Here is a 19,897-nt window from a genome sequence, read left to right on the forward strand (position 1 = left end):
ATTTTTTTTTCAATTTGATGTGGCGTTTCGTTCTCGAAATGTTTCATAAGCACAGTTTGACATTATCCCTTCATTTCTAATTTTTATATGCAATATCCTCACATTCTCTCCATTATGATGGATAATAGAACCCAGGTAATGATAATGGTTGCTTCAGGGGGTTTCTTGATCACTCATTTTTTTTCTAGCCATTCATCTCTGTGTCATTACCAAAGTGGCATCCCGTATGCTGTCTAGGTTCTACTTTTTCTCACCTGTTCTAGTCCCCTACATATACACACACACTCATCATGCGCCTCTGTTAGCTTCACTAACTACTATTTTTTGGCTGCTTCTTCTATTTTTATTTATTTTAGCATTTTATATCTTTTAAATTTTTTTTAATAAGTAATTAATTATTACAATTTTTGTTTCTTGTAATTTCTCAAGAATTTTAATATATCATTTTCCTTTGATGATTTTCTGAACCTCGTCGTTCCACCACCTTGTTTCCTTTTGTGTTTGCATGCATGCATGCAGAAGTATGTGTATGCATCCGTATACCAAACTGACATGCACACTATGTGCTTCCAACCTGTTGAACCTCTGCTTCTGTGTTGCATGTCTTCCAAGTTTTGTACTTATCAAGTTATCATTCTCTCGGGGAAGCAGTGCAGCATCATTTATGAAGAGTATTGCTATGGGTATGGGCTATCAAATGAGCTTGGTAATTTTGCTATGTTATTATTGAAGTTACTTCTTCCTTTTGTACTATCATGGCAGTCAATGTCTAGTGGTCAGATTACATTTCAATTCCATTTTTTAAACTCTCTTGATTTACCTATTTAATTGCTCTTATTCGGATCTTTGTTCAGTTGCTTGAATTACTCTAGTGGCTGCTTTTGTTGACTTTAGTTCAGTTTCAACAGTTAAACTGAGCTATCACTATACCTTCACCTTATGTCTGTCTGTTTTAGAGGTAAATTTGGTTGTCTAAGGGTTTTGCATTCCATTGATCCTAATATGATGCAGCTGTCTTTAGTTATATTTTGTTGCTCTTGCAAGCAACTGTCAGTAAAGGGCCCAGTAGTTACAATTATTGGCATGTATTGGCAACCTGTTATTAGTTTTTGAATGCCAACTCACTAGATTACGGTGTAGAAAGCTGTCATCTGTCTCTAGTTTTAAGTGTCAAGCTAATTAGATTAAGGCATAGGCAGTTGTTAGCTTCTGGTTAAGCTCATTCCATATGTTTAGATTGTCAAATAGTAAAGATAACCAAATGGATGTAACAGCTAATTTTAGTTTTACTGGCTTGAGTGAGCCTTTTTTATCCTTATGTTTTGTTTAGGTTCCTTTCTGGATTATTTTGTGGGGTTGTGGGGGTGATGAGGGGGAGGTTTATTAGGACAATATGAATGTTCAAGTCACGTCCTTCTAGAAGTACAGCAACAAGTAACAAGTGCAATAGTGCATCTTATTGATTGCATTGAGAATGGCTGCTGGTTTGACAAGACAGATTCATCAGTGAAGCCTCAGAATGGGTGTTATGGTCAAGTAAGTGTCTAGCTATCTAAACCTCTTGTATTGTATTACTTAAATTGCATCCCACTTATAGTTCTTCTATGCTTGCTTCAGTGCTTGTCAACGATCTCTTTGGATCTGTTATTACACCTCGAATCTGTAGATAATTTGTTGCTAGTGTCATCTTACCAATGCTGATTGTAAATGACCTCGTTCTAAATTAAGGCACTGGTTCATGATCAGAGAGTAGCGTTTCTGTCTTAGCACGGCCCTTGGATTAGTATTTCGTTTTGGCTGTCTTGAAGATTGTTTGGTTTATCTTGAGTAGAAGTCTATATTGTTGTCATCTGAATTGCATAAAAGATGAGTTGTATCATTATTATCCAAAAATAAAAAAAATGAAAAGAAAAAAGAAATGAGGTGTCATTTCTCAGTTTTTTATTCTTTGCCTAAATTCCATTTAGTTTGTAGTTGATAAATTGTTTGATGGTTTTTCTTTTTATTTAAGCTAGATCCGCTAAGTATTTTTTGTTTGATTTTTTTTTTTTTTTTCGGAAGAAGAAATTGTAGCTGCATGAACTTATGATAGGAAATCCACTCTGGATACTTTCCTGGTACTAAGAGAGAAATTAGCTTGTGATTGACTAGAGTAAATCACTTGATTGTTTGACCTTTTATTCTGCATTTCTTCTGCATTTTAAAATATACAGAGATACAAAAATAGAAACCAAAGCATGGAAAGGTTGGTGAAAAGATGAATGATTACCATACCAAATTTATAATTGGACATAGCAATCGTGTTATGGATTACTTTAAAAACCAGATGAGATTATCTTCTAGATTTGAGAAGGAAATATGAACTTCTTTTCCATCATGATATTGGGCAGAATACTGCCAGAGATTTGCTGATAATTGAGAGCAAGGGAAGGCAACATACCTATCCTAATCGTACGTTGTCTTCCTTAAGTACTACTTAATGAAGGTCGCTCGTTGACTATGCCCTAGATGACCGACGTCCCAAACAACACGCTTGATTGAATTCCCTGTCACTCTTTTTGTTAATTGTGGTCAATCCTGTCTTCCTAAACTTGGGCCCTCTGGATAGGACTCCCAAATTTAACATCGGCTTCTCTAATCTTGCTCCCTAGATTTTTTCTAGGCTCCAGATTCGATCTAAGGCCATCAAATTGTATATCGAAATCAAACTACAGGTCGATTTAGTCTCTCTCCTTACCCTTTTTCACATTGGCATAGGGTTACTATTAAGAGCCCCAATTTCTTGAAATCGCTTACATCCCCTTCATTGGAGTTCTCCGATCTCTCCCCAGTATTGAATTTTCTAGATTTGCACCCCCCCCCGGGTCTAGGACCAAGGCTGTGACAAATTTGGGGGTACAACTCAAAACCAATTGGCAATGAGCTTATAAGGAGAGAGACAAGGCAATGAGTGTCCGATGTGAGACTAAACTCAATAGGCTGGTCATATCCTACATACTTCATACTTCTTGTTCCTTAACTTATCATTGATTGACTAACGATTGTTGTCTGAGTCTAGTAGATTGGGATTGTCAGTCCTCAGAATTCTTACTGCAATTGTAGAACACATTGTAAGGTTCACGCCTTTTGATCACTATTTATGATGTGTTGATTGGGTTTCTTAATTACCTTGGATTGGTTTTTTAGCACATTTTAAGTGGAAATTAATGGTGGATTTCTTTGGTAAGAGTTGTCGACATAAATATCAATTTTTCTATTTTTTTCTTCTTACTTTAATAGACCAATGTTTATGATCCTTTATTCAAATTTTGAGTTGGGAGGCTCCCCTGGCTTTCGTCTCTTGACGTTAGTGTTGGCCTAGCAACAGTTCTTTTGCTGTTAGTGTTTTTTCTAATCTTTGTGTATTTCACTGCTCCACCGGAAATTTTTTCTATTCCTTAGTTTTCAACATGTCCAACATCGCTTATCTCTACCAATGCATAGGACATACATCTGTCCTAACATGTCCACTACACAAGACATAGTAGACTTTCCTTAGGGGCTATGCAGATGATCTTAGATTTAGAATTTTGCCAAACTTGACCTCTCAAATCTAAATTCTGATCTTCCATTGGATTAGGCAGAGTTAAGTTGATGAAGCTTTCTTGTATTCAATGTCAAGAAGTGATCTCACTAGTTTAGGCCCTTCTATTAGTGGTGTTGGGGAAATTGGTTTTGCGACAGAGACAAGGAGATAGTGGGTTCATAGAGCCTATTCGTGATTTGGAACTGCAATGCACTCCAAGAGGGAAGCCAGAGGCTGAGAGACAATCCATAATATTTTTTCGTAAGGTCTCATTGAGCTAGTAGTGTAGTGGACATGTTGGGACAGATGTATGTCCTATGCATTGGTGGAAGTAAGCGATAAGGGAGCAGGTACTGTTTCTACTCTAGGACTAGGTTGCCAAGGCTTTCTGGAGGGAAACATGGGTTGGTTTGTCGACTGAACTTTGATGGGGAGTTTGTTGAATGTAGCCATTGAAGTTAAGAGGAAGATTACTGTCAATCGATGAAACTCTAATTTTGTGTTGGAATGTTAGGGTATTAGATAATTAAGATGGAAATGTGGTGGTTAAAAGCTTGATTGTAAGTTGAGGAGCCACATTGTCATGCCTCGAAAAATTGGAGGATCATATCGATAGTAATCCATGGGGTAATAGAGATTACAGGTTGAATGACTTCTTGGGTTTGGGTACAACATGCATTATCCTCATTCTTTGAGAATAAGACTGTTGAACTACAAAATTTTAGTTGGGGCCTTTTCCATAATGGTTTTTTGCAGTTATGTAGGGTAACAATTCTAATGAGTCCTCAATAGTGTGCTCATCCCCACTAATGGGAATTTTCATTCTTAGTTTTGGAAAGAAGCTGGATGATGTGGTGGGTTATGGGACTTATTTGATGCATTGGTAAGATTTCAAAATGGGAATTTTCATACTCGATTTTGGGAAGAGCTGGATGATGTGGTGGGTTATGGGACTTCGTTTGGTGCATTGGTAGGATTTCAACATTTTTGTGTCTTCTAATGCTAAAAAACAACATATCTAGGTGTGTAAGCGTGAAAGACTTTTGGGAATTTGCTAATAGAAATCTTCTCAAGGATCTTTAGTTGGAAGTAGCAATGTTCATTTGGTAAAATATCGTAGAAAACATTATTATTTGAAGGCTGGATTGATTTCATATATCTAGAAACCGAGAGAAATATTTCTTCAATGTTTCTCATATACCAATTCCTAGACTGACATCAAACCATGTGCTTTTTCCTTTTTGACTAGGGGTGTATTTCTCTCCTTCCTTCTCCCTTTCAGTTGAGAATGTGACTTCAAATCCACAACATTGAAGGATGTGGAGTTATGAAATTCATTCTCTTTTGAGGGAATGCCTTGATATTCTTGTAAAAAATGAAAAAAAGAAAAGAAAAGAAAGGAAAAGAAAAGAAAAAGTGAATGCCTAGATACATGTTTCATAAACAACTTAAAGCTCTAAAGGAAAAAAATCCATGGAGATGGTTGAGTTATATTCTATGTTATACTCTTGAGTCATCTTCCTACTATTGGCGACGAGTTTATGGAGATGGTGTTAGACTTCCAAGTAGATGTTGACCTTAACTATTGTTCTAAAATAGCATCTTCATTTCCTTGATTCCAAAGAGGAAACATATTGGCGTGTAGATTTTAAACCATTAGTTGGTGGGGAGCATGTATAAGATCATTCATTGTCAAGCTTGGTACCAAAATTTGCTCTGTGCTCCCTTCAATGATTTCATTTGTCTTGGTGGATTTTGTTAAGAGTTGGACACGTTCTAGATTGGGTTCTACATTAATGAGTGCAGTGGTTCAAGGGTTCAGTATGGGATTCAGAGATAATGTGCTAAATTCCTATGGAGAAGCTAATGACCTTGTTATTCTTACTTGGGAGGATGGGCTTTTGCTTGAAATGGGTCATGTGGATTTTCAAAGATTGTGTTAGTTCTGCTTCCTTTTTATTTATGGTAAATATCTCTCCAAATTCAGGAGTTTCTAGGGGTTGAGAAAAATGAAATCCCCTCTTTCTGTTCATCTTTGTAATTTTAAGAGAAGCTTTGGGGATAATGGCATCACCAATTGTTGACATTGGCCCTTGTTCATTTTCGAAGGGGACGTTAATACTTGGATTTATTAGGTTCAATTTGCAGGTAATACCTTTGTTTAGTATTAGACATTTCTCACTCTCAAGTACTTGAGGGATCATTTGTTGCTATGAGATGATATCTAGTTTGAGCGTCAATTCAGCTTAAACCGAGTTATGACAACTTGGAGAAATTGGTGGGTATATTGAGATCCAGTATTCGTATTTACCCAATGACATATCTAGGCCAACTATCGTCTTAAGACTTTGTGTGACCCTTTTAAAGTGAGGTTTAAATGGATTGGCCACATGAAAATATAAAAGGCCATTTTTCCCAGTTTTTTTTCTTGAAAATTGACCAACCCCTAGGATCTCTAGAGCGAAGAAACATCCAAAGTTTGTAGAAAAGAAACCAACCAAAATTCTCTTTAAAGAAACCTCAGGAACTAAAATAACGAAAGAATTCCCCAAAAATTATTCAATTTCAAAGTACTACTTGGAAAGCCATTAGTTCCTTGTGAAATTAAATTTATGTTTCATGTGCTCCCTCCAAGGCTGACAACCCTATTTACAATCACAGACCACTTACCGCGGATACAACAGACTTTACATCATCTACATCTATTATTGCTGCATGAAGAAGATACCACGTCAATCGAGACCTTCAACTCATCATCTATGCGTTGCTTGACAATTGGGGTTTCTAAGATGAATCTTTTTTCACCATTCAATTGTATCTTCCATCAAACATTTCGTTGGATAGCTTATTTCTACTTCAATCCATACTAGTTTCTCCTTCCTCTTGCCTTTTTTTTTTTTCTTTTATAATTAAAAGGGACGAATCTGAGGGACATGAGGCTGAATCTCAGTGGATTTTGGTAGCAAGACCATTATGTCCTCTTGCCTTCTTCAACTTGCACCAAAATGCTCATAATTGACGCCTCCATTAATCTTCATTGTATATACCTAAACCTCTTTGTCGACTTTCCTTATTTTATATTTTATTGAGATTTTCCTAAGATTCCCTCAAGCGTACTCATTTATTTTTTACTTTATTGCTTAACCCTATGCTATCTAGTCCATCGTTTGCTCAGTTAAAATTTGGGTTTGCAATTCACCACTCTAGAACAAGCCCAGTTCTTGGGGGTAGTCAGAGACAAATCAATTTTTGGTTCTCTACTTTGGTTTGCTTGTGAAGATATATAATCATATGTAAGTAACAAGTGCATCTACAATGTTAAGAAGTTCTAACGACTGTAATGGTTGGTTTGCAAATTGGTTAGCTTGGGTTTGGTATATTCCACAAACCTGGTGCAAATGGTTTCTCAAACTGGTTCCTTCATACTCGTTCGCAGTTTGGTCTAGTAAGAACGAATCTGGTTACATAGGTTTAACCACTCATTCATCTCAACAGCCCTATCTCTGCTACTCATTTTATGGACATGCTTATTAACTATTGTAGATGCAGGTCTATAAATTATAGTTAGTCTTATTGTTGTACTGTAAAAAAAGTTCTTTTAATTTGACCTGTAAGTGACATAATACACTAAAAGCCCATCTTAAATTTAGCCACCTAATACAAATTCTTTGACATCCCCACCACTATCTTTATGGATTGAACCATAAAGATTTACTAGTAAAAAATCAAAATTTGTTGCTAATGAGTAATAATGTCAGTCAAGAATTGTTTGGACATTGTAAGAGATGTGACAGCACTAGTTGGAGTAGAAATACAAGAAAACCCCTTTATCAAGAATCAAAAAATTACAAAAGAGATAATATGATCCACACTCACGTACATGTGAGCTTGTACTCTAGAGACTTTGGACCTCTCAAATTTAGTGCTCACATGTTTAACATTCCTGCTTTGATATTGGATATTGATTCTGATCCTTGGGTGAGGTATACACATTGGATATTGGCTCATTTCTATACATATCTGTTCGCTTATGTAAGCAAATTGACTTTTTTCTCCATTTGTTTTAGCAATAACAGAAACTTATTCTCATGTATGGTTTGGAATTTTGATTGACAGAACAATTAGATTGGATGCATAATCTATCTTCATTATGTTCACATGTATATCTTACATTAAAATTCCCGGTACTTCCAGGGGATGTCTCATGCTCTGGTGCCCAATTCACTGCTTATCTCATTATGCTGGACTAATGTCAACTCCACGAGGTATTTACTCTTACCATTCATTTAATTTTTTTCATTAACTTCATACAATTTTCACTATTGAGATGCTGTTACTGTCACGTCATATATTGGATGAACAAAGTGAAATTTGGTTATGCCTTACAATGTTAGTTCAATGAATTGGCTCTCAAGTATTTAAGATATGGTCTGTTTTCAGGTTATGATCTCTTATACCTCCCTGGGAAGATTATCAGACCAGGGTGTGTAGGAAAGCTCGATTTCTACTTCGGGGTTCAGTTCGGTGCTAAAGTTTTCATTCTATCTGATGAGCTGTTTTTCTTGATCGTAATACGTTGGTCACTTTGGATGGATGACAAATGTATTTCAAGTTCTCTTGTAAATACCTCAGGTAAGTGTACAGGCTAAATTATTGTCTGTTTCTTTATATGATCAAATTCTTAAAGGTGGGAAGAATGCATGTTGTTAGTTACCCAGTTAGGTTCGATCATGTTGGCACACAATTATACAAATAGATGCACGCTTTAATAAAAATCTTTACTGTTATTATCTGCTCCTCATCCTAGTTATTGGATTGGTTTATTTTATTTTAAAAAAAGGTATAGATGTATTGATGTTAAAATAAATGATCTGACCATCTTAGTACCGTGCTATAATTGTCAAGCCCTCGGGCTTGCATGGTGATTCCCATCTGAATAATAGATCTTCAAAGAACACATTCCTAAATTCCTCAATCAGCTTGCACACACACACACACACAACAAAAAAAGGCTGAACTGATTGCTCCTTCCCATAAAAAAATTTCGTCTATTCTTCTTCCTAAGACCCCGATTGACAGGAAAACAAATTTGATGGCACATCCTCCTCTCTCCCTTGAGATGCCTGTGATTGACAACTTTCAAGCAAAGAACAAATCGAAAAGGGCAGACATCCAAAGTAACAAAGAGAAGAAATGAGACCACACAAAACAAGTAACATTGCAATGAATTAGATTGATGACTCCCCATACAACCTTCACATGGAATAAAAGCTGACTGAACTAATGCCATGAGCCATAATATCATCCACTAAAAGAAATATTCTAGAAAACGGACTGGATGTAGAAAGTTACCCATGACATTGGAAATTTCAACTAACTTGGAACCTGCATAAGGGATTTATTGAAAGATTAGACAAAAACACTGGTGATTTGGTAATATTTGACATTTAACCAGTGAATCCAATTACAATGAGCATCAAAGAGTCTTCTAAAACTGAAATCTAATGTTATCTTATCTCTGGATTGCATCATGAATTTTTCAATAGGTAGTAGAGTTGAAAGAGAGAGAGAGGTTTTAATTGATTAATTACTTAGCCCTAATTAGGCTTTAAATGGATGATTACACATATTGTAGTTAATCATAGTTGACAAATCAAATGTGATTAGTGGCAACATAAACAACTAATAAAATAGTGTTTTATTTCAACACTCCCCCTCAAGTTGATCCGTGGATATCGGCAACACCCAACTTGGACAAGATACCTTCAAACGCGATTTTGCTAACACCTTGGTAAGAATATCGGCAAGTTGTTGAGATATAGGAACAAAAAAGTACAAACCTACCCAGAAACAATCTTTTCTCTAATGAAATGTTGATCAACTCGATATGTTTCATTCTATCATAAGGGACTGGATTTGTTACTATGTTAATAGCTGATTTATTATCATAATATAGTGAAAAAAGGGTTATCACAGGAAGACATAAATCAGTTAGCAAGGTTTTGAGCCACAAGAACACACACTCCAAGTGTCATAGCTCTGTATTTTGACTCAGCACTGGATCGAGAAACCACATCTTGCTTCTTACTACGCTAAGTTACTAATTTGCCACCAACTTTAGTATAGTATCCAGAAGTGGACCATTTATCAATCATTGAACCAGTATAATCTACATCTGTCCATGTCTCAATGCGAAGATGACCATAATTACTGAAGAAAATACCTCGACCAGGATATCCCTTGAGATATCTAAGAATGCGATAGACAATAGTAAGGTGAGATGTGCGAGGGGAGTGCATAAACTGACTTATAGAACTAACAGTATAGGCAATATCAGGACAAGTCATAGACAAATAGATCAATTTTTCTACAAGATACTAATACTAGCCAATATTAGACAAACACTCTTCCTCAGAATCAGCCAACCTATGATTCTGCTCAATAGGAGTATCGGCTGGACGAGAACCAAGCTGACCGGAGTCACGTAGTAAATCAAGAACATATTTACACTGAGAGATAAATAAACTAGAATGGGACCATGCAATCTCAATGCCAAAAAAATAACAAAGATGCCCAAGGTCTTTAATCTCAAATTGACGTCCTAAGTAAGACTTTATCATGATAATGTCATCACAATCATCTTCAGTAAGGACAATATCATCCACATAAACAATTAGAGCGACGATTTTACCTTGGGAGTGACGAAGGAAAAGGATATGATCAACAGAACTCTGATGGAACTCAAATTGATGCATTACTTTAGTAAAACGCTTAAACCATGCGCGAAGAGATTGCTTCAGTCCATCGAGAGAACGACGAAGGCGACAGACATGTCTAGAAGAAGCAGATGCAAGAAAATCAGGAAGTTGGACCATATAGACTTCTTCCTGAAGATCACTATTAAGAAATGTGTTTTTGACATCTATCTGAACGAGGGACTACCCTTAGATAGTAGCAATAGAAAAGAGAACATGAATGGTGGTCATTTGACAATAGGAGCAAATGTTTCCTGGTAATCAATCTCATAAGTTTGAGCATATCCTTTGGCCACCAGACAGGCTTTATACCGAGCAATAGAACCATCAGAATTATGTTTAATGGTGAATATCCAACGACATCTCACAGCCTTCCTTCCAAGTGGAAAAGGAATAAATTCCCAAGAGTTTTCAAGAGTATTCAATTCATCAATCATAGTTGTTCGCCACTCAAGATGTGCAATAACATCTGCAACAATATTAGGAAGAGAAACAACAAAAATAAAAGAAAGAAAATTCTAATAGGAGGGTGAGTACGGAATCAGATACATATTTAGAAATAGGATAGGTATAAGTGTGCTTACCCTTACGAGTGGCAATAGGCTGATCATCACAAGGGTCAATAGGAGGCGGAATTGGATGTGAGAGAGTGAATTGGTCTGGCATAGAAGTGACGGCAGTATTGTGTGCTTACAAGGGAGGAGGAGGAATAAGCATGGGAAGAGGAAGTAATAAAGAAAAAGGGGTCATCATTAGGAGAATCTAGAGGAAATTACTTAGACTGACTCAATGTAGAATGAGGTATGCTCAAAGAAAGAGACATCCCAAGAAATGAAATGCCGTTGAAAGGGAAGATAACATCAGTATTCATTCTGGATAGAAGAATAACCCAAAAAATACATTTGACGGCTTTAGGATCAAGTTTAGTACAAGTTTAATCAAGAATTTGAACAAAACAAACGCACCCAAATACACGAGGAGGAAGTGGAAACAAAAGACAATCTGGATGAAGTTGAGAGGGGGAAGTGGCAAACTAAAGAACCCGAGAGGGTGTCTGATTGATAATGTTAACCGTAATAAGAATTGCATCGGCCTAATAGGATTGTAACACGTTCATGTCAATAGAAATGACACGAGCTAACTCCAAAATATGGTGATTTTTTCTTTCTGATCGGCCATTCTGCTGAGGAGTCTTAATATTGGACATTGATGCTCATTGTCAGACTCTAAATAAATCTTCAAGACTTCACTGTAAGTGTACTCGGTAGCATGATCAAAACGGGAAGTCTTGACAGTACGACCAAACTAAGTATGAACCATAACAAGAAATTGCTTGAAAATCCCATAAACTTAACTCTTATGTTTCATAAGATAAACCCGAGTGGTACGACTATGATCATCGATAAACAAAACAAAATAGCGAAAACCAAGAATGTATGTGACGGGGAAGGAGTCCTACACATCAAAGTGAATTAAGTCGAGAGGAGCAGGTACAGTAGTATTCACATTAATAGGTTAATGAGAACGAATATGTTTAGCTAACTGACAAGTTTCACAAGAAAAATCAATCAAATTTATATTATTAAATAAAGCAGCGAACATGTGTTTCAAATATCTAAAGGAAATATGGCCTTAATGTAAGTGCCAACGCATCACAAGGGCCTTATTAGATTGATTACTATTACTAAACTGAGAAATAGTATAAGAGTTAGGTGACACAGGTGTGTTCAAGAGATATAAGCCATTCACTTCACGCCCAGTGCCAATCGTCATCTTCAATTCCAGATCCTGAAAGACATAGTGAGAGGGAAAAAAAGTTACAATTCAAATGTTTGGTAATGCTACTAACAAAGATAAGATTAATAGTAAGTTGAGGAACATGCAATGTATTAGTTAAGGATAAATGTGTAACAGAAAAATAACCTTGACTAGCTATAAAAGGCAAAAAATCATCAGTAAGGTGAATCTTGCGATAACCAGAACAAACACTATAGGTTTTGAACAGGAAGGACATATTGGTCATGTTATCTGAGGCACCATAATCAATAATCTATGGTGAGGATGTGGTGGAAACATTATGTGCAGATGCAAAGGTACCTAAATGAGCGAAAGTAGAGATCGGTTGATACGAAGTCTCCATCTGATTGAAAAATTGTCAGAACTTGTCAAATTCAACCTGGGACATAGGTACCGAATTTCAAGAAAAGGTAGTAATTGAAGGAGGTGCATGATCAGTAGTCGACTGAGAGACTGCATGAGTTGAAGATCGGTGAGACTATTGATATTGTTGATTAGGTCGATCATGAAGTACATAGCAGTGGGCTTTTACATGACCCAACTTTCCATAATGATCGCACTTAGGTAGTTGGCATGTAGGTAGAGATCTACTAGGAGGCTGTGGAGAGGGCGTGCAAGCAAGCATAGTAGAGTGGTCTCTAGAAGAGTGAGGTAGTACAGCTGTGCGATGACTCTCATCCGTTAAGACATAAGAGCACGTAGTCTGTAGGGACGAAAAATTATCCATACCCAATAAATGATCTCTCGTATAGTCAAACTCATTCCGAAAATTAGCTAGAAACTGGAAAACTCGATTCTTATCTAGAATCGACATATATAATCCTTCATAAAAAAGGTCCTTCCAAACATAGGAATAGCAATAAAAGGTCAATTCTTCCCATTGAGCATGTAGTTGTGATATATATGTGGTGACTAAAGAGTCACCTTGCGCAAAGCGGGAAATCTCACTCTCTAAGTTGAGGATCTAAACATTGTTTTGACGTTGAGAGTAGATGCTTTTTGCGAAATCCCAAATTTGTTTTGCGGTCTTGGAGAACATAAAACCAACCGCAATGTGGTTGCATTGTTGTAACTAGCAAAGAACAAACCATAAAATCATTCACAAATCATTGGGGGTAAAAAGTATCAGTTGGTGCAGGTTGTTTGTCCGCCATTGTTAGGTGACCGATCTTTCCTTTTGTACCAATAAACATCTCAGCCGATCATGCCTAAAGTAAATAATTGTGACCATCTAATTTCAAGGTGATAATTTAGATGCTTGAAAACGGTCGAATGAGAGGGAATACCACCCAATTCATCACTATGATTGGTGACCGAGGAAGAAGATGTCCCGGAGGCCATCAAAAAATTGATGTGTTTTGGGTGGAAGAGAGTTTAAATAAGAAAATGAGAAGATTCACAAGGAGAAACTGATCGTAGCACCCTAAAACTGGCAATACCGATTGGAAGAGGTGTGGAAGGTGATCAAACACTCTTATAGGTGACACGAACAGCCATCAACTCAATTGTAGGGCACTAAGGAGCAGTTTTGCAATTGTTGTAAACCTCAAACAGGGGTTTAGTGGCTGTCACGTGCCCCAAAAATTCTCGAACAGCAGCTTCTTGTTGTTGCAACCATCAAACAGCAAGTCTGTTGTGAATGCAGCCCTTTAGGGTGGTTACAAGACCCTATCACATGATGCAATTAGGGTGTGGAGCACTAAAATAATTGAAGGCGAGGTTTTGGAGTTGTAGCAAGGTGGGTGAGGGGGGGGGGGGGGGGGGGGGGGGGTTGATACCAAGTTGAGAGAGAGAGAAGTTTTAATTGTAATTTAATTGTGTAATTACTTTACCCTAATTAGGCTTTAAATAGCTGATTACACAGACCGTAGTCAACCATAGTTGACAAATCAAATGTGAGAACAACTAAGAAAATAGTGTTTTATTTCAACAAGTAGTTTTTATTATATGATAAAATACAAAGCAGGAACCTGCATTTGCCAAGGGAGACATGCCACACCATTTATTCTCCCTAAAGCAGACTTTATTCCCCTTTTCAATCTTTTCTTTTTCTGATAACATTAACAAAACGGCGGGGGAGTTTTGTCAAGGAGATCACCCATCCAAATAAAAAAAACAAAAGAAAATTGCAATAATTACACCAATCTCAAGCATCACATATAACATTCAATTTAAACAAAAAAGTCCTTGAAAGATATTCCTCTGAATTCCTTGAAATTCTTTCTCCAAAAGAAGATACGCCCCCATTACAAATGAAGTTATTTTCTTTAAAAAATCATGTCGCTATGCCCCAACCATGTACCCCTATTTACAACAAATGTGGTCAATCTTGAAAGATATCTTTTTTTGAAATTTTGGTAAGATAGTAGTGATATCCTTCCATACTCCAATCCTGAATGACAATCTAACCTTGCAAATCCCACAATCTGGATTTGACTCTCCAAAATTGGCCTTACTGACCACCCTTATTCACGTACACTGGTTTTTCACCCCAAACCTTCATAGTCATTTTCTCAACTGAGCATTCATTTCATTTAATCTACATGGATGCTCAAATACCCTTGCTCTTTAGGCTTATTCATAGCTTTTTTCCTTGTGCTTCTAATCTTGTTTTGTCATTTAACTAACCATGTATCGTACTTCTAGTCAAGAAAGTTCACATCTTTTCGTATGATCTCCGTCAAATGACATTTTCGGTTTTCCTTTTTTAAAGAGTCCTTGACTTGTTCTAAATATGTTCCTCTCTGCTATTGTTATTGCTCTTTCAAATATATATATATAGTGTTCGGTTGCCAAAGTCCTGTCCTACATGAGCTAAAATTTTCTAAATGAGCTGATTTTATTTTTTTATTTAGATCTTCTCAAAAAATCAGCTAATTTTGGAACTTTAACCCCAGCTTATAAGTTGAAGAGTCGTGGACCATCAGTTTATGAACCACTTTTGATGGGATTTCAAAATGGGCTGATTTTTTGTGAGGATGATCTCTCACCATAAAGATCACCCGCACAAAATATCAGCTCATTCCGAAACTTTTAGCCCATATAAGATAACTTTGACTGTTGAACCCGACCCATATATATATATATATATATATAGGGGGCAGTTCATGGGACATACGTAAAAACAATGGTTTTTCAAAATATGGGTTAGAGGTTTTGGATTGAGCTGATTTTTTGCGAGGATGGTCACTATGATGAGAAGATCATCCTCACAAAAAATCAGCTCAATTTAATACTTCTAAATCCATCAAAAGTGATTTACAAATTATTAGTAAAAATTGACGGTCCACATTCTAAATCACTTTTAATGGGGTTAGAAATTTTAGATTGGACTGATTTTTTTTTTCCAGATGATCTTCCCATCATAGAGATCATCCTCACAAAAAATCAGCTCAATCCGAAACTTCTAACCCTTATTTTGAAATTTTATTGATGTTACATAGTTTTTTCATGTCCCTTGATCCGTTCCCATATATATAGCAAACGGATCAAGGGACACATGTAAAAATCATGTAACATTAATAAATTTTCAAAATAGGGGTTAGAAATTTCGGATTGAGCTGATTTTTTGTGAGGATGATCTCTATGATGGGAAGATCATCCGAAAAAACAAATCAGTCCAATCTGAAACTTCTAACCCCATTAAAAGTGATTTAGAATGTGGACCATTGATTTTTTGCCAATAATTTGTAAATCACTTTTGATGGATTTAGAAGTTTCAGATTGAGATGATTTTTTTGTGAGGATAATCTTCTCATCATAGTGACCATTCTCGCAAAAAAAGTCAGCTCAATCCAAAACCTCTAACCCATATTTTGAAAAACCATTGTTTTTACATATGTCTCATGAACCGCCCCTACCCACATATATATATATATGAGTAGGATCAAGAGCCAACCATTTGGTCAAAAAATCCGCCACATTCCGAAATTCCTAACCCATATTGGATAAAACACGTTTGCCAAATAGTTGGCTCTTGATCCTAATATATATATATATATATATTAGCCCATTTTGAAACTTCTAACCTCTGGTTACAAGTTGAGGAAGTGTGGGCTGTCAATTTGTAGACCACTCTTGATGGGGTTAGAAGTTTGAGATTATCCTTAAAAAAAATCAGCCCATTCCAAAACATCTATAACCCATATAAGATGAAACACATTGGCAAACTGTGTATATATATAGAAATAGCATTCCGTAGACAACGTTTGTCCTATATGACTTGAAAGTTTTGGATTGGACTGACTTTGTGAGGATCTCTATGATCATCCTCTAAAAAATTCAGTCCACTTTGAAACTTCTAACCCTATCAAAAGTGGTTTAGAATTGTGAATCGTAGATTTTTTAACTGTAATTTTATAAATTACTTTTGATGGGGTTAGAAGTTTCAGATTGGGTTGAGTATTTTTTTAGGATAATCTGCTCACCCTAGTAATCCTCATAAAAAAATCAGCCCAATCTCAATCCAAAACTTTTAAGCCATATAAAGACAAATTGTCTCCCAACGTTGTATGTAATACAAGACCATATATATATATATATATATATATATAGGGAAATGTTCAACACCCTACACTTTACCCTATGCTTTACCAAACGTGTTTTGTCCTACATGGGTTAGAAGTTTTGGAATTGGCTGATTTTTGGTGAGGATGATCTCTATGGTTAGAAGATCCTCCTCACCAAAAATCAGCCCATTCCGAAATTTCTAGTCCCGTGTTTACAAGTTAAAAAATCGTGGACCGTCCATTTTTTGTAAATCATTTTTTATGGGGTTAGAAGTTTTAGAATGGGTTGATTTTTGGTGAGGATGATCTTCTCACCAAAAATCAGCATATTCCAAAACTTCTAACCCATGTAGGACAAAAACTTCTAACCCATGTAGGACAAAACACGTAGGGTAAAGTGTAGGGTGTTGAACGGGACCTATATATATATAGGGAAATGTCAACACTCAACATTTTGCCCAACAATTTACCCAACACGTTTTGTCCTACATGGGTTAGAAGTTTTGGGATGGGCTGATTTTTTATGAGGATGATCTCAATTTACCCAACATGTTTTGTCCTACATGGGTTAGGTTAGAAGTTTTGGAATGAGGAGATCATCCTCATAATAAATCAGCCCATTCCAAAACTTCTAACCCCATGTTTACAAGTTGAAAAATCGTAGACCGTCTATTTTTTGTAAATCATTTGTGATGGGGTTAGAAGTTTTGGAATGAGCTGATTTTTGATGGGGATGATCTCCTCCTCACCAAAAATCAGTTTATTCCAAAACTTCTAACCCATGTAGGACAAAACATATTGGGCAAATTGTTGGGTGCCAAACAGGACCCATATATATATATATAATTTGAATCCGTGTACACACATATCTACTCATATATGTACAATGTGTTTTGTCTTAGGTGGGCTAAAAGTTTTTGATTGAACTGATTTTTAGTGAGGATGATCTCATCATAGAAATCATCCTCACCAAAAATCAGTTCAATGCAAAACTTTTAGCCACTACAACCAAACGCGTTGTAGATATGCTAGTGGATATGTGTGTACATGGAACCCGACCCCCATATATATATATATATATATATGGGTGACGTTCAATAGTCAATGTTAGGGAGTCAATTTTGTCTCATATTGCTTAAAAGTTACGGATTGAGCTGATTATCACAAAAAATCAGCCCAATCAGAAACTTTTATTTAAATCCATCAAAAGTAAACACATATTATTGATAAAAATTGACGCTCCACAATTCTAATTACTTTTGATGGGGTTAGAAGGTTTAAATTAGGATGTGGAGATCATTCTCACAAAGAATCAGCTCAATCTGAAACTTTAAACCCATGTAGGACAAATTGTTGGCTCTCTAACGCATTTGTTCTATATGACTTAAAAGTTTTGGATTAAGCTGATTTTTTGTGAGGATGATCTCTAAGGTGAGTAGATGATCCTCACAAAAAATCAGCCCAATTTGAAATTTTTAATCCATTAAAAGTGATTTACAAATTATTAATAAAAAATCGACGGTCCACAATGCCAAACCACTTTTGATGGGGTTAGAAGTTTCAGATTGGGCTGATTTTTTGTGAGGATCATCTCCTAATTATTTAGATCAGCCCAATCCGAACTTGGACTTAATCCATGACCTCGAAGGTGCCTTGAAATGTGTCAAACCAACCGAGCTATGTGTCTCTAAGACCCTATTTCAAATATAAAGTAAATACGAACTGGTTTCAACTTCTCATTACCCCTTCAAATTGTCACACTTGAACCAAGAATCACATTTCAAATCCTCAGTAGCCTTTTAGAGAAAGTTATGTCAGGCAGTCCAATGGCGAGGGGTTTTCAGTGTACAATCTATTACTAACTGTGTTTTCTTCCATCTTTAATTAAATTCAGGGTTTCTCCTATTCGTAGTTTGACTTAAAACTCTTACTGATACGCGTTTGGTCTATCTTGTATTCTGTCTTGCAGAAACCAAGTGCCATCCCTCACAATGGTTACTTGATTAATCAAAATCAAACTTGAACCAAAATTTATTATTGGAATTACAGGTCTTTGTTTCAGTACAATAACCAGAATTATTATTAAATATAGTAAGTTTTGGCCCTTCTAATATTGGTTCCTAAATTTAATTGGACCAAGACATATGATCAGAACCCCTCACACGATTCAGGCGCTTTTTGTTTGGTGTGCATGGTTGATGAAGACAGAATTTAGCAGATTTGGTCTTTTTTGGATCCACTCTTGTATTTTTTTTTAAAAATATTTTTAATTGAGAGATTCCATTGTCACACAAACATTTGCTAACGCCACCCCAATTCATATGTAAATGGGATTTTCCCCAAAACGTGTGCAACTTATATCCAAATTCCAGTTTTGGTACACTGTTCATTTTAATTCCAAAAACATGCATTGCGAGTGAATTCATCGTTTTTAAAAGTAATGAATCTGTCTCGTCATTTTTATAAGCAATGAAAATGAATTTGCCAGTATATCTACAAATTCGTATATGTTAAAAGTAACAAACTCACAAGTTTGTAGGTTATTAAAATGGCAAATTCATGTTTTGGGAGTTAAAATGAGCAATGTACTGAATTAGGATTTTTGTCATATTCAGTAGGGCTGCAACCTGTGCGGGTTGGAGGGTAAACTTGGGCTCAACCCAAGTAGCAAAACCCTCAAAGCTGAGCTTGATATTCCAAAGTCAGGTTGAGCTCAAGTTAGGTAATTTTATATTTTAGAAAAGGAATAAAACATAAAAAATAAAACCTATTGACCATTAATAGACATGTATATGCCCAAACAGAAAGAAAGGTCAGAACAATGTACACTTATTTTCCTTAGTTACTACAAATATATGTAAAAGGGAATAAATAAATATAAATAACAAAATTAAAAATATATAAATATTTATATGTTAGTATATAGCATCAGGTTTGGGTCGAGTTGGATTACTCAAACCTTCAACCCTAATTGAGGTCAGGTTGAGATTTTCCAACCTAAGCTCAATTCACGTTCTACATAACTCAGCCTAGGTTCACCCATCAATTGTGTTGAGTTCGGGCCAGCCCACCCTGGTTGCAGCTCTAATATTCAGGGTACGAAATGGAGATTTGTCCCGTTTAATTTTAATTCCATGTTTAATATATAACACAAAACTAATTACCCGACGATTGACAATCTGATAATTGGAATTGACAAGAAATAAATACTACATCAAAATTTTCATTTTTGTGCTGATTTCTATATTAGAAAAGAAAAAATGTGGTTTGGG

The 19,897-nt window shown here is 36.0% G+C and overlaps 1 protein-coding gene across 2 annotated transcripts; it reads left to right on the forward strand.

Annotated features, from left to right (window-relative positions):
• Nucleotides 1-689: 689 nt before the first annotated feature.
• Nucleotides 690-19,813, forward strand: LOC147387859 (uncharacterized). Of its 2 annotated transcripts, XM_086420093.1 has the most exons (4): nt 690-1,536; nt 7,760-7,830; nt 8,006-8,197; nt 18,595-19,813. In XM_086420093.1, the coding sequence occupies exons 1-4, from the start codon at nt 1,520-1,522 to the stop codon at nt 18,630-18,632; spliced, it is 318 nt and encodes a 105-aa protein (XP_086276219.1). In that variant the 5' UTR covers nt 690-1,519; the 3' UTR covers nt 18,633-19,813. The 2 variants fall into 2 exon arrangements, with proteins under 2 accessions (XP_086276219.1, XP_086276220.1); XM_086420094.1 differs by lacking the exon at nt 18,595-19,813 and having other exon boundaries at nt 8,006-8,353.
• The last annotated feature ends 84 nt before the right edge of the window (nt 19,814-19,897 follow it).

The sequence above is a fragment of the Akebia trifoliata genome, chromosome 13 (genome assembly GCF_017979445.1).
Source record: "Akebia trifoliata isolate Shusen 1 chromosome 13, ASM1797944v1, whole genome shotgun sequence".
In the NCBI taxonomy this organism is placed as follows: domain Eukaryota; kingdom Viridiplantae; phylum Streptophyta; class Magnoliopsida; order Ranunculales; family Lardizabalaceae; genus Akebia; species Akebia trifoliata.